Source organism: Chrysochloris asiatica, unplaced genomic scaffold, assembly GCF_000296735.1.
Source record: "Chrysochloris asiatica unplaced genomic scaffold, ChrAsi1.0 scaffold00083, whole genome shotgun sequence".
Taxonomy (NCBI): Eukaryota; Metazoa; Chordata; class Mammalia; order Afrosoricida; family Chrysochloridae; genus Chrysochloris; species Chrysochloris asiatica.
The window spans coordinates 9,064,017-9,078,778 of record NW_006408601.1 but is presented as its reverse complement, the minus strand read 5'-3'; the positions used below and the strand labels follow the sequence as shown (position 1 = coordinate 9,078,778).

General features: G+C 37.4%; 2 protein-coding genes across 2 annotated transcripts in view; one reads left to right on the top strand and one right to left on the bottom strand.

Annotated features, from left to right (window-relative positions):
• TSG101 (tumor susceptibility 101) overlaps window positions 1-956 on the top strand; it is a 73,671-nt gene extending 72,715 nt beyond the window's left edge. Inside the window, exon 10 of the mRNA XM_006865807.1 lies at window positions 621-956. Within this exon, the coding sequence (XP_006865869.1) occupies window positions 621-710 (90 nt within the window). The 3' untranslated portion in view covers window positions 711-956. The remainder of the gene's footprint in view (window positions 1-620) is intronic.
• A 1,755-nt stretch (window positions 957-2,711) lies between these two features.
• LDHAL6B (lactate dehydrogenase A-like 6B) overlaps window positions 2,712-14,762 on the bottom strand; it is a 20,856-nt gene continuing 8,805 nt past the window's right edge. The window contains exons 3-8 of the mRNA XM_006865806.1: window positions 13,443-13,560; window positions 11,725-11,898; window positions 5,689-5,862; window positions 4,342-4,459; window positions 3,721-3,844; window positions 2,712-2,876 (exon numbers count right to left, since the gene is read on the bottom strand). Of these exons, the coding sequence (XP_006865868.1) occupies window positions 2,712-2,876; window positions 3,721-3,844; window positions 4,342-4,459; window positions 5,689-5,862; window positions 11,725-11,898; window positions 13,443-13,560 (873 nt within the window). The remainder of the gene's footprint in view (window positions 2,877-3,720; window positions 3,845-4,341; window positions 4,460-5,688; window positions 5,863-11,724; window positions 11,899-13,442; window positions 13,561-14,762) is intronic.

The window sequence follows — 14,762 nt, the reverse complement described above, 5'->3', positions numbered from 1 at the left end:
TGTCTCATTTTGGGTGAGAAGCCAAACCACATACCTTGGGCCTGGTACAAGCACATGGATGACTGGGTGTACTCACAGGGAAATCTCCCTTTCAATACATTGCCCCTTGTTTGGGTGCACAGCCTGGGGAACAACGCATAGTGATGCAAGAGAGGGAAAGAATGAAGCCTGTACCATTTACAGGGCACCAGACTAGGGATAAAAGTTGCCTGTTTGCTGCTCATCAGTACCCTTCCTCTTCTTTTAACCAAGTGAGTAAAACAGTCATGGTTATCAGAGGTTATTTTTGGAACTTTTGTGACAATCACAGTATAAGTTTCTTTGCATCTTGATTGTCTTAAGAAGTAGTAAAACTCCTGAGCCAGATCTGATGAGATGGTACTTTCCTTGCAAGTAAGCTTTTATCAGATCCAAAGAGCTACTTGTCTTAACCCAGTCTGCCAGCATCAGTCTGGTAAAACTAAAGAAGCTACATTTAATATGGTGTTGATTCCAAAGGAAGATTGATATAACTAGTTAGCTTAGGTATCTTCAGCCATCTAGGTTAAACTTGTCTGATATTGAATGCCTGGACCTGGATCAAAGCCTTTCTAAACTGTTGAAATTTTCCCCCCTCCTAGCATGTGCGTCTTCTGTCCCGTAAACAGTTCCAGCTGAGAGCACTAATGCAAAAAGCAAGAAAGACTGCCGGTCTCAGTGACCTCTACTGACAACTCTGATATCCGTTGGAGATTGAGCTCTTCTTAAAGTATTCTTTTCTTTTCTTTTCTCTTATCAGTAGGTACCCAGAATAAGTTATTGCAGTATATCATTCAAGTGTAAAATATTTTGAATCAATAATATATTTTCTGTTTTCTTTTGGTAAAGACCGGCTTTTATTAATGCACTTTCTATTCTCTGTACTCTTTTTGTGCTGAATGTTGGGACTGACTAAGCTAAATAAAATTTGTTGCATATTTTTTCTCTTCTTTATTGGATTCCTTTAGGAAAGATTCATGAAACTTTTACTAAGAACTACAGTTTTCTATTTTGCAAACAAAAGCACGGTATTCATAAGTTTAGTATTATCTATTCTATAGTATATCAAGTAAATGCTATTTTAATATAGGATCACTATGAGTCAGAATTAACTATCTGGCAGCTTTGGGGGTTTTTTAGACCACATTGATGAGTAGCCCTGGTGGTGTAATGGTTAAAGAGCTTGGCTGCTAACTGAAAGGTTGACAGTTCAAACTCGCCAGCCGCTCTGTGGTAGAAAGATTGAGCTGTCTGCTTCGGTAAAGATTTATAATCTTGGAAATCCTGTGGGGCAGTTCTACTCTGTCCTACAGGTTCTTTCTGAGTCAAAATCGATTAGAGACAGTGGATTTGGTTGTTTTGTTTTGGATATCCTATAGAATCAAAAATTTGAAATGTTTGGAATAGAAGAATTTCAGTGACTTCTGTGAATGGTCCTGGGTGTTTACCCTCCTACCGGTCCCTGCCTAGATTTGTTTGCTTTTCAGGTTTAATTTAAGCCATTATGTTTTCATCAACTAGTAAGGAAAAAATACTAGAAGCAGAGCTGTACAAGCTGGGAGGTTAATGTTAACCAGGCAAGATGGTCTGTCTACAGTTAAAAGGGTAGTTGTGAGAAGGGGTCATGTACATTGTCTCCCTGCTTTTATTGTTATTTAAAATTACTCTTTATGGGAGTAATTTTGAAGCCAAGGCTGTGACCACCCAATGAGCTACAGAACTGCTCTGAGGAGGCTTCAGAAAGTTTGTGGGAAATTTTCATTATCTTCCGATTCCATTTCCTCACAAAGTTTTTGAAGCCTGCCTTGTATCTGTCCTGCATAGTTTGTGTAATAGAATGTTCTCAGCAGAAATGCAAGACTAGAAGGTTCATGAGAAGGCTACAAAGAAATTCTGATTTGAGAGGATGTTTTAAGATATTAAGGATCCAGATAGCTCACTCCATACTTCTCCCAAGAAGAGAACCACCAACTTAGTCCTAAATCATCATGGATGGGGATTTATACACTATAGCTCCTTTCCTTAAAAGTAAATTCTAGAGGGAATAGAAGCAAATACTGTTGAATGATGATGGCACGGAGACTGTAATCATTGCAATGAAATGATGAGTGTAACACACCGATGTTTTCTCATGTAAACTATCACTCAATTTACAATAAAAACTTTTTTTTAAAAAAAGTAAATTCTATTCACAACAATTATCGTTATAAAAAGTAGCAAGGTCAAATCAAGGTTTATTTAGTATTAAGATAAATGAACATTTAGAATTTATGTAATTTTAATTTTTACATTGTAGAGGAAGTCACAATAGTATATATAAATGAGCATAGATATAAGCCAGACTGGATGGTAAAATTATAAGGATTTTGATAATTTTAAAAATCAGAATTTCTATCACACAGTAAACATATACATTAAATATTCTTTTGTACCAACTAGAAGCTACTTATATTCAAGGGAAGTACTGGTGGTACATCAGAGGTGCATGAATACCTTTAATGCAATTACTTAAGAATTTTAATTTTTTTTTTTTTTTAGTATTATCTACCATCTGAGGGAGCTGCAAGGTTAAACAAACAGGGTACTTCACTCTCTCTTTTCCAACTTTAGGAGTTCAGATTTATTCAGAAGTTTGACAGATACTATACATAACTATTTCTTTAAAAACGTCAGAACGGTAGCATTAATCAACCTTAAAGCTTGAGGTTCTTCTGAATTTCCCATAGTGTTTCTGCACTCTTCTTTAAACAGACCTCCTCTGCAGGGTTCAGATCGACATTTATAATGTCTGTAATGCCATTCTCTCCCAGGATACAAGGAACACTGAGAAATACTTCTTCCTTTATTCCATAGAGGTCCTGAAAGTAAAGACTTAAAATACATTTTTTTCTTTTTTGTAACAAGTCTGCAATATGAGACACAGAAGTTGCTTGGTGAAGGAGTGTTGAACAGATTTGTATGTATGGATTATGGCAGGAAAGTAGGCACCCCAGTAGAGAATAATTTAAAATAGGTTATTAGACATGTTTATTGTTCATGTTCACCAGCCACCTCTCCACATGGACCCCAGTCTCTTGTCATGTTTGCTGGGCCCCACCATCGTTTTATCTTTTGCCCCCAAATCACTTTCTGTCAGAACCACTCCATAATTTAGATTATTTATTTCCAATGGTTTAATTCTATTTTGTTATAACCTCTGCAAGGTCAGTGGTTCAAACTCATCAGCCACTCCTTTGAAACCCTATACAGAATTGTTATAAGTTGGAATCAACTAGCCAGTGCTTACCCACAACAACATTCAGACTAGCAGAGAGATCTTACTACGTACATCCATTGTCACCCAAGACTAACTACACTTTCAATGATGAATGCTTCGTCCCTAGATCTCTTCATGGGACATAACTATTTTAGAGAACTCAAAATGTAGGTAATGAAGTTACTGCTCACAAGCGTTCCCAATGTCACTAAATGTTTGTAGAACTAGTTCACTCAGTTAACTCATAGAGGTGCACAAAAACTCACTTTTAGTTAATTGGATGTAATAAAAAATGTTTTCTAGGACACGACAAAGACCTACAAAGATGACTCTCAACAACAATAAAAGCTAGTCTTTAGGAAGAGAAGTGCTTATGAAAGATCAATTTCAAAAATTAACAGACTATATTAAAGTAAAAGAATGACTTTTCAAACATGAGCATCTACCTTAATTATGGTGGAAACTGGATGCACTCTCCTAAGATTCTTCAAAATGGTTTCTGCTAAATCGGCTACAGATAGGCCAATGGCCCAAGATGTATAACCTTTCCTTTTAATAATCTCATAGGCACTGTGGAGTTATAAATTATGAACATAGGTAGGAAGTTAGTTTGGAAGAAATATTTATCATTGAACATCCATTTTGTGGCAACTTTATCTAATAATGTCACAAAACTACAATGTTCCTATCAAATTTTCCTTGAAACGTCTTACAGAAATTGGTTATTTCCGACAAACATTAGAATTAAGAGGTTATGAGAGATCCAGATATTAATATGAAATCAGTCCTACCACAGTAAGTAAACACATATTCTCTCAGTCAACAGTTGTTTGTTATATACTAGACCATGAGTTAGGCTCAGCAGTGATCAAAACAGACATTGTCCCTGATTGTTTAGTAGTTTACACTCTGGAAAATGATTAATCACATCATTGTAAACCCCCTCCCAAAAAAACCAAAAAAAGTTGAAATGCTAATTTAAGAAAAATAAGAGAACTTTATCCATTTGGCAGAATTCAGGCTCACAGCTAACTTCCAAGGTCCTGAAAGTGTAAAACTAACATTACCTAGCAATCACTTCTTTGTGGACATTTCTCCATTGCTCACAATCTTTATCAGTTCCTAGATCTGAGTGCAGATTCTTCAGAGAGACACCAGCAATGTTCACTCCACTCCACACAGGAACTGTGAAAAAATAAGAATAATACAGACATTACATGGTATTATATAAGAAGAGTTTTGGGTTATTTTTGTTTTAGCAAAACCTGAGTGATTTTCACCTAGGAATATTCAGTGTTATTGTTGTATGCCATTGAGTAAATTCTGACTCATCATGACCATAGGACCGAGGAGAATGACCCCTAAGGTTTCTGAGACTATCATCTTTATGGACACAGACTATCACTTCTTTCTCCTGCAAAGCAACTGGTAGACTTGGATGGCACACCTTTCAATTGAGTGCTTAACCACTGCACCATCAGGGCTCCTGAGTATTCAACAGAACCATCAAATTCAGATGTCTAAGTCCCAACCCAAATCTGCTAAATCAAAATCTTCAAGACAGTGGCACAGAAGTCTCTCATCTTTACAGAGATGTTCCAGCCAAGAAAGTGGCAGTTTTAAACTTCTTGCTGCTATAGATAAGTTATACTTTTCATTTCCATGTCCTTTTCTATAGTCAGGGATTGTATTACAAGATTTTCAAAGTTACTTAACCAGAAATAACTAAAAAAAAAAAAAAGGATGGCTGTCACCAGAACACCCTCTCTTCCCTTTAATTTCCTCCAGTTAGGCCTGGCCCTTAATCTGAAGAATCCGTATTACTTGAGCTGAAATCCTGACCTTTCTAAACTAGAGACCCAAGTTAAATATAAACCACATTGTTACTTGATTTTGAGAAGAAAACCTTAAATCTTACCATCTATAGGTAGGATTTTGCTCACATTCCCACTCTTTTCTAATTTGAATTTTTTTGGGGGGTGAGTTATTATGATGTTATTGTTGAGTGCTATCTATCAAGTAGGTTCGGTTCTGACTCATAGAGACCCTGTTTAAGGTTTCCAAGGAGTGACTGGTGGATTTGAGCCACTGACCTTATGGTTAGCAGTGCAGTGCTTATCCTGGAGGGCCTCACCAGGACTCCTATTTTATTATTATGTTGTTGTTAAGTGCCTTGGAGTTGGTTCCAACCCATAGCAACCCTGTATAGGGTTTCCGAGGAGCAGGTGGTGAGCTTGAACTGTCAACCTTGCAGTTCAAACTGACTTTGCGCATTAACCCACAGCGCCACACCAGGACTCCATTATGTATTCATAGTTAATAAGAAGTCTTTTCTGCCCACCTGGGCTATTTTTCTTTACGATTAAATATTACTAATATAGTGAAAATACATTTCAGAGACTGAGGGGGCTTACCGCTTGAGTCACCATGCTCTCCAAGAATCCACCCATGACAGCTCTCAGGGTGGATGCCAAGTCTTTGCCCAATGAAGAAACGAAAACGGGCAGTGTCCAGATTACAACCACTTCCAATAACACGGTTTTTGGGAAAGTCACTCAATTTCCAGGCCACATAAGTTAATATATCCACTGAGAAGAAAACATTCAAGTCAGATAAAGTTCTCATCAAAGTAAGACATTTAAAAAATAACCAAATTAAAACTTGTAAATCTGATGTTTTGTGGGGGGGAACTTTCTATATTCAATTCAAGCTGTACCACCTTGTTACATGCCATTGAGTAGGTTTTGACTCATAGTAACCCTGTATAGGGTTTCTGAGGAGCAGCTGGTGGGTTTGAAGTGACTACTGTGTGGTTGGGATAAATTATATAAAATGTTATATCTAAGTATAGAACATTATAAAATGTTTAATGAGAACTAATAAAGGCTTAATAAAATATAGAGATGTGGCTGTTTTGTCCCATAAAAACTGACAGTCTTGGAAACCCAAAGGAACTGTTCTCCTCTGCCTTTGAGGGTTGCTGTGAGTTGGAATTGACAGTTACAGTGGGTTTGGTTTGGGTTAGTGTTCCAATTAAAGCACTCAACATTGTAAAGGTAACAATTCCTAATCCAAATTCCTAGAAGGATTTTTTTTTTTTAATGGAAACTGACAAAAATTGTAAAACCTATTGATTCATGCCAAACTTGGACAAATCTCAAGGGCATTATACTAAGTTTAAAAAGCCAACTCAAAAACTACAACTTCAAGTGACAATTTAACATGATAAAGAATATACCCATAGCTGCCAATGGTTACGTTTGGGGGAAAAGTTGTAACTATAAAGGTGTATCACAAGAAATTTTCTTTGTGATGGTACAACATGGTTCTTTGTTCTATATCTTGATTTGGTAATGGTTACGTAAATGTATACAAACGTGATGAAATTTCATAGAGATACACACACATTACCAATTACTGTTAAGTCCACTCTAACTCAGCAACCGCATGTGTGTTGGAGTGAAACTATCAAAATAGCGTTTCCCAATGACTGGTGTTTTCCAGAGTAGACCGCCCGCCAAGCTTTTCTTCCGACGTACCTCTGAGAGAACTCAAACCTCCAACCTTTTTTAAAGTAGTTAGAAATAGTTAGCTTCTAAGTGTCTTTGAATAATTCTTGTTTTCTAGATTTGATAGTGGAGCCATGTAAATATTTTATAAAATTATGAGATAAAATTAGTTACTAAAAATCAAAATTAAAATGAACAAATTAATTTATGTACTCCTAGACACAATTTAGCGTAGTGGTTACGAATCAGGCTGCGAACCACAAGTTCAGCAGTTTGAAACCACCAGCTGCTCCGCGGGAGAAAGAGGAGGCTTTCTGCTCCCGTAAAGATTTACAGCCTCCGAAACCCTGTTCAGGGTCGCTATGGGTCGGAACCGACTCAACGGCACTTAACAACAACAGACACAATTTGCCTATTCAAACAGAAAACCTATTCCAAATGACATTAAAATAATTTGATTGGTTATCCCAACCTAATCTCATCTAGGCACCAGACTCATAAGCAGCTACCTGGCTTACTATTTCCTCTCAAGTGTCTTTTCAGAACATGAACAATTCGACAGTCTTCATTTTTTCCCTCTTAACCCAACACCCCTCCAATTTCTTTCCCTGAGCTCCATGGAGACAAAATGGCACCATCCCCATCAATAACAAATCAGGAAAAAATAAGCAGAAATTGCTGCAAACAAATCTCAAAACTCAAAACCAATCTACGTTACAACATCTAAGCAACCACAGAATCAAGGAAAAGCTAACTTTCAAACAGTAGAAATTTTTTTCTTTTCTATCACTGAAGTCTTCTTTCTGACCATAGCAGGGGCTATGGCAGTACTGGTGTCAAGTCAAACTGTGAACCACACTCCCAGAGAGGAGCCTGCTCTTTGGCTCAGGAGTGTGCAGAACGTCCTACGTATTTGCTGTATTTGCTAGTGAACTGTCGTATCTGACTTCATTTTTATCTGAGGTCAGCCTGAAGCGCTGAAGAGGTATAATCCTTCCAGTTTAACCAGACGTGCTCCTGTAGGGCTGGGGAGGGTGAGGAAGCAATGAGCAGTGCCCGTAGGCTGAAGGCCTTCCCGAATCACCTGGGATTAATTCACTGATTGAAGCATACTATAGACTTCTAAGGGATAAAGGCTAGCCCACAATGGCAGATAAGAAGTTCTAGAAGTCACAACACACAACAGTTGCACTGGAAAGAGCAGTTGGAACCAACTGTTTGGAAATCCGCAACACATCACCTAAATTAACCAGGAAGTGCTTGATGAAGAGACAAGATGCTAATCTTTCCGAAGTGAGTCACATGCACAAATCAGCCACTAATAACCAATCTTCAGCACTGTTACATGGTGGGAGCAGCAACCCATTTCTAGAGGAGCTGGCTGGTACTGGAGTGGGCAGTTGGGGCCTTGCCCTCAAAGGATTTGCATTTGCACAGTTGGGTGAAAACTACTGCAGTGGTTTCAGCCCTCTTGGCCCAGCAGTTTTTCCCTGCCAAGAGTGAGCATCCCCTTTGGTGAAATCTGTCAAGCCACTGGCAGGAACATAGCACTGCAAAATTTACTTTGTAAAACTCACTAAACACAACTAAAGGCTTCATAAAGAACAGCAATTGCAGAGGAGTGAGAGAATGATATACTTCCTATTTTCTGATGTTTCTTTTTTTCCCTGAAGTAAAAGGTAATTACTGTCAAAACACCACTTGGACAGCCTCCAGAACATAGTCCACACACATTGTGAAAGGAAGTCCTTGCAAAATTTGCTGAGCAGAGTGAGGATTATAACCTTGTATTGACTCGGGACTATCCTGTGTACAACAGAATGAACCTTCACAAATGGGACTATTTTTGAGCCCATTGTATCAGTCGTCTCACTGAGGTGCTTCCTCTTTTTAGCTGACTCTCCACCAAGTGGGATATCCTTCTCAAGGGACTGGTCCCTCCTGATGACATGCCCAGAGTTCATGAAATGAAGTCTTAACCATCCCCACATTTAAGGATTATCCTGGATGTACTTCCAAGATAGATTTGTTCATTTCTTCTGGCAGTCTATGGTATATTTAATATTCATTGCCAACACCAATTCAAAGGCTTCAATTTTTCTTCAGCCTTAAATGATTCCAGCTATAAATTACATTTTTTGTTTTGTTTTGTTTTTTAAAATTGCAGACTAAGGAAGAGGAAAAATCTGAGTTCCAGGGTTACCACAGTATAATATTCTAATGTCTCATTTCCAGAAAATTAAAGCATACAAAGAAACAGGAATGAACAGCCCACTTGAAAGAACAATACCAAAATAGAAATCATCCCTATGGAAGTCAGTTGAAAATAAATCAATACCTAACACTACAACTTAAGGAACTAGAAGAAGAAGCAAGGAAGTAAACAAAGATCAGAGCAGAAATAAATGGAGAAAGAGAAAGTAAAGAGTCAACAAAAGCAGAAGTTGGTTCTTGAAAAGATGAGTAGAATTGACAAAATTTTAACAAATCAAAAAAGTATGCAAATAACTGAAATCAGAAATGAAAATGGGGACATTATAACTAACCCTTCAGAAATAAAAAGATCATAGAAATACTATGAACAGTTGTACCCTAACAAATTAGATCATTGAAATGAAATGGAGAAATTCTGAGAAAAACAATCTTCCTAAATTGACCCAAGAGGAAACAGGAACTCTCAACTGACCCATAACAACTAAGGAGACGGAATCAATAATTTAAAAAATGCTGTTGCAGATGGCTTCACTAGGGAATTTTACCAAACATTTAAAGAAAATTAATTATTAAAATCAAAGACACCACTAGAAAACTGTAGACCAATATCGCTTACGAATACACATGGTAAATTCCTCAACAAAATAATAGCAAAGTGAATCCAATACTATTTACTAAAAGGATAAAACAACATGACCAAATAGGATTTATTCCAGGTTCAACATTAGAAAATATATTAATGTAACTGGTGGTGGTGGTTCCAATTTATAATGACCCTGTATAGGGTTTCCAAGGATTTAAATCATGGAAGCAGAAAGTTTCATCTTTCTCCCTTTCAGCAACTGGTGGGCTTGGACTGCAGACCTTTTGGTTTGCCATCCAGTGCTTATTGTATGGAGCGACCAGTGCTCCCTTTTAATATAATGTTGCCCCTGTATAGTGAACCTGAACCGCCGACCTTGCAGTCAAACCGACCTTACAGTTCAGCGCATTAACCCGCAGCACCACACCAGGACTCTCTGAGGACTCTATGAAAAAGATATTAAAGGTGTCCAAATAAATAAAATGACACCTAGTCACAGAAGACAAAATGTATAAGCACTAATGAATTCAGCAAAGCTGCAGAGTAAAGGTAACAAATCACTGGGTTTCTATGTATTAGCAGTGAGCAATCTGAAAAGGAAATTAAAACTATTTACAATAGCTTCTGAAAGAATAACTAGGAATAAATTTAATCAGGGAGGTGAGACACTAAAAACTATAAAACGTTTCTGAAAGAAATTAATTAATGGAAAGCCATTCTTTGTTCATGGATTAGAAGAATATCATTAAAGATACCCTGCTATGTAATGATCTTTAGATTCAATGCAACTGCTATGAAAATGTCAACACCTTTGCATAAATGGGAAAGTCAATCCTCAAATTTACATGGAATTGCAACGGTCTTAGAATAGCCAAAGTGATCTTGGAAAAAACAAAGTAGGAGAACTAATACTTAACCAATAACAAAACATAAACCTAATCAAAACAGTCCGCAACTAGTGTAATGATAAATCAATGAAATAGAATTAAGAATTCAGAAATAAAACCGTACATCTCTGACCACTGATTGTTGACAAGGGTGCTAGGTTCACCCAATGGGGAAAGACTAATCTAAAAAGAAGTGGTACTGAGACAACGGATCTCCACATGCAGACGAGAAACAATCTATACAAAATGGAACAAAATATTTGGGAGTCATATATCTAGTAAGGGTTTAATCTTCAATAAAGGATTCCTATGCAAGGTCGTCAGTTCAAGCTCACCACCAGCTGCTCCTTGGATACCCTATACAGAGTCGTTACAGGTCAGAACCAACTTGACAGCACTTAACAATAAAAACAACGTAACTCAGCAACAAAAGGACAACCTTACTTAAAAAGTGGATAAGGGACTTGAAGATTTTCACCATTTTCTTTGACATTTTACCGAAGAAGATAATTTGCATATGTGGCCACTAAGCACATGAAAAGATGCTCAACTTTACTAGTCATTATGGAAAATCAAAACTGTTAGCAGTGATGAAAAAAATGGAAATCAGTAGTGTTGATAGTATGGAGAACATAATTAATACCACTACATTATACACATAAAATGGTTGAAATGTTATATTGTGTTACATGTATTTCACAACAATTAAAACATTTTTAAAACAAGGTAAGTGGAATTGTTTGGATGGTGATCCAACTGGTAGCCCAAGAGAAAAATCTAGAAGTCATTTTTAATTCCTTCCTCCCACTCACTACATATAATCTATCAGCAATCTTAATACATTTTAACTACAAAGTGTATCGAATTTGTTAACCTTGTGGACCACTGAAAAACCTAGTATAACATTAAGGAATTGGTAAACTGTAGTGATATTTTGACTTCTGCTAACACAGTAATAATGTAGAGGCAAATATTTCCCATAGAACAGCCTTTAGAATGTAAACTTTTAAAGGCATATGATTAATCAGATTACTCTCCCATACAGACTAGTGTTTAGAGAACTCTTACAGTAAATACTTATGGATTACAACTGTGTAAAAAAAAAATCTTACATTAATAAAACAGGAAGTGAATATGAAGTATTATTTGTATTTCAGAATTTAATAATCATTAAATTCTTTTTGGTTTGATGTTACTAAACTTACCCACCCACCACCCAAAAAAATTTCTTCATTGAACATTCAAAATAAAGCTGACCTGGATTGGAAACAACAATCAGTTTGCAGCGGGGACTATGTTGGATAATATTAGAAATGATTAATTTAAAGATGGATACATTTCGCTGGACCAAATTAAGGCGTGTTTCTCCCTTTTCCTGGCGGGCACCTGCTGTGATAATCACTAGGTTGGAATTTGCAGTGACATGGTAATCTGGAGAAAGATTTGATTTGAAAGTATATTAAGATATCAAATACAACACATTTCCTATTCACCCAATCCTTTCACCAAGCTGTTTACCAAAATGTGTCTCCAGATTTACTGTGCCCATAATACCCTTAACTTGAGAAAATGACTGTTTTTCCTTGTATACTTAGGAAATCCTAATAACTTTTGTACTTTTTAGAGTAAGAAGTTGAATATAAATGGGAATATTTATTTAGAGATGTTAAGTACCAGGAAGTTGGTTCCAACTCATAGCAACACTGTACAGTTTCCAAGGACTGGCTAATGAGTCTGAACCTTGCAGTTAGCAGATCAGTGCTTACCCTAGTACAAGGACTCCTACTTAGATGATGTGAGGAAGGAACCTTGAACAGGTTGTCCAAGAAAATCTTTATTCACTCATTTGTTCAAATCTCCTGAGTGCCAAGGAACAAACTACAGTAGTTAAGAGCTTAGGTTTGGGAGTAAAGTTGAACTGGATTCAAATCCCCACTCCATTTTTATTCACAGCTTCATCATCTGGAAACATCATAGATTTGGTGAGAATTAAATAATACATGTAAAGTATGCTTGGGAGAGAGTGCAGTGTTGCTGTCGGATAAACCCTGGATGGCTAACCACAAGGTCAGTGGTTCAAGCCCACCAGCTTCTCTGTGGGGTAAAGATGAGGCTTTCTACTCCCATAAAGATTTACAGCCTCAGAAACACCAAAGAGGGTCCCTATGAGTTGAAACCAATTCCCTGGCACTTTTAACAACAACAACAAAGTGCTTAGCTCAGTGTCTGGCACACAATGGACAATCAATTGTTGACAACTAAGATTTCATTTTACTTGGATCCATAATCAACACCCAAATAAGCAGTTAAGAAATCAAACAGCATATTGCATTGGGCAAATCTGCTAAAGAAGACATCTTTGAATTATGGTGTGGAGGAAGAATGACACATATACCATGGACTGCCAGAAGAACCAACGTGTCTTAGAAGAAGTATCGTCAGAATGTTCCTTAGAAATAAGGGCGGTGAGACTTTGTCTCTCATACTTCTGACATGGTATCAGGAGGAACCAGTCCCTGGAGAGGGACATCATTTTTGGTAAAGTAGGGGTCAGCTTCAAAGAGAAGCCCTTCAACACGACAGAATGACACTGGCTGCAACAATGAACTCAAATATAGCAACAAATAGGAGGTGTAGCACCAGCCAATGTTTCATTCTGTTGTATATAGGCTCACTATAAATCAAAACTGACTCTATGGCACCTAACAACAACACTGTGATAACTACTATCACTGCTGTTCACAAGGAGCTGAGTCTGGTGCTATAGGAAGCCTTGTAAACAAAATACAATCCACTGTGAAATGCTTTCAAGAGAAATTAAAAGATTAATAATGAGAGTATAAAGTAGGGCACAACCAACTCTAGCTTTAAGAACTGGGGAAGTCTTCATAAAAGGAAACAAAGCTGTGATTATCTTAGATCTTTTCTTTTCAACTTTTATTAGAATAGTTATAGTATTTAACAATGATACTAACCTGTACTGGAAACAATATTTGGCATTTTCACAAAAGGGCTGCCATGTTGAAGATCCATTGTCTCACCCTTCAGCTTGCCTTCATTGGCATCTACAAGTGCAAGTTCATCACTCAAGCCCTGAAAGACATCAGTCAAAAGGGGAGGAGAGATAAGAGAAACTTTGAGGATGAAAAAAAATTATATTGGTAATTTGTGTTTGCCTTGTAAATTATTAAGATTCACAGAAGACAGATCTTTCAACAATTCATTATGACAAAATTCTAAACTAGATGAGATACAAGTGACAAAGAGGAAAGTTTCAGCTCATCACTAGGAAAACAAAAGCTGTTTAATAAATAGAACAGTCTCTAAACTGAACCTGCACAGGGATTCTAGAGAAGGAATTAGTCCCTCAGCACATGATGAACTCCTTGAAGCTAGGAAGTCACATTCGTCTCCACCCTCTGGTACACAGAAGCTCATTAACTTTTTAACAAATGAATGGTTTATAATATAAAGCCCTATGTGGTGCTATAGGATAAGCACTGGGCCGCAAGGTCAGTTTGAACCACAAGGTCAATGGTTCAAACTCACTAGCCGCTCCTTGGAAACCCTATGCAGGGTCTCTGTGAGTCAGAACTGACTTGACGGTACTTATAACAACAACAAAGCTATAAGAGTCTTGGTATGGCACTACAGGATAAGCATTGGACTGCAAACCACAAGGTCAGCAGTTCAAGTCTATCAGTCACTCTTGGAATCAACTTGAATCACATGACAGCAACAAACTAATGTTATGGTTCTGTGATCTGACATGCAAAAATTAATCAGTACTAAGGAGCACTGGTGTAGCACTGTAGGATGAGCACTGGACTGCTAACTTCAAGGTCAGCAGTTCAAACCCACCAGATGCTCCTTGGAAACCCTATAAAGGTTTTCTATGAGTCAGAACCAACTTGACATCACTTAAGAGCAACAAGGAGCTCTGGTACAGGAAAGAAAGAAAAGTCCAACGTGTATGTCAAAAGAGACACTGAAACTTGCTTTTGAGTGTAGAGTAGCTGAAATGAATGGAAGAAATGATGAAGTAAAAGGGCTGAACAACTCCAGTAAGTGGTGTCCAGCCTGTCCAGGAAGGGCTGATGAAAGGAAGTATAGATGGGTCTCTTGTGATGCAATGGTGAATAATTGTTATCAGGACTGATTGAGAGGGTTGGAAATCTAAAGATGGACATTTTGTAACAAAGAGGGGAGTGATTAATTTATCAGTCTAGGAGCGGAGGACCCTGGGACCATCAATGGAGAAGAGCGAAGAGCAGAATCCTACCCAGAGAGGCAGT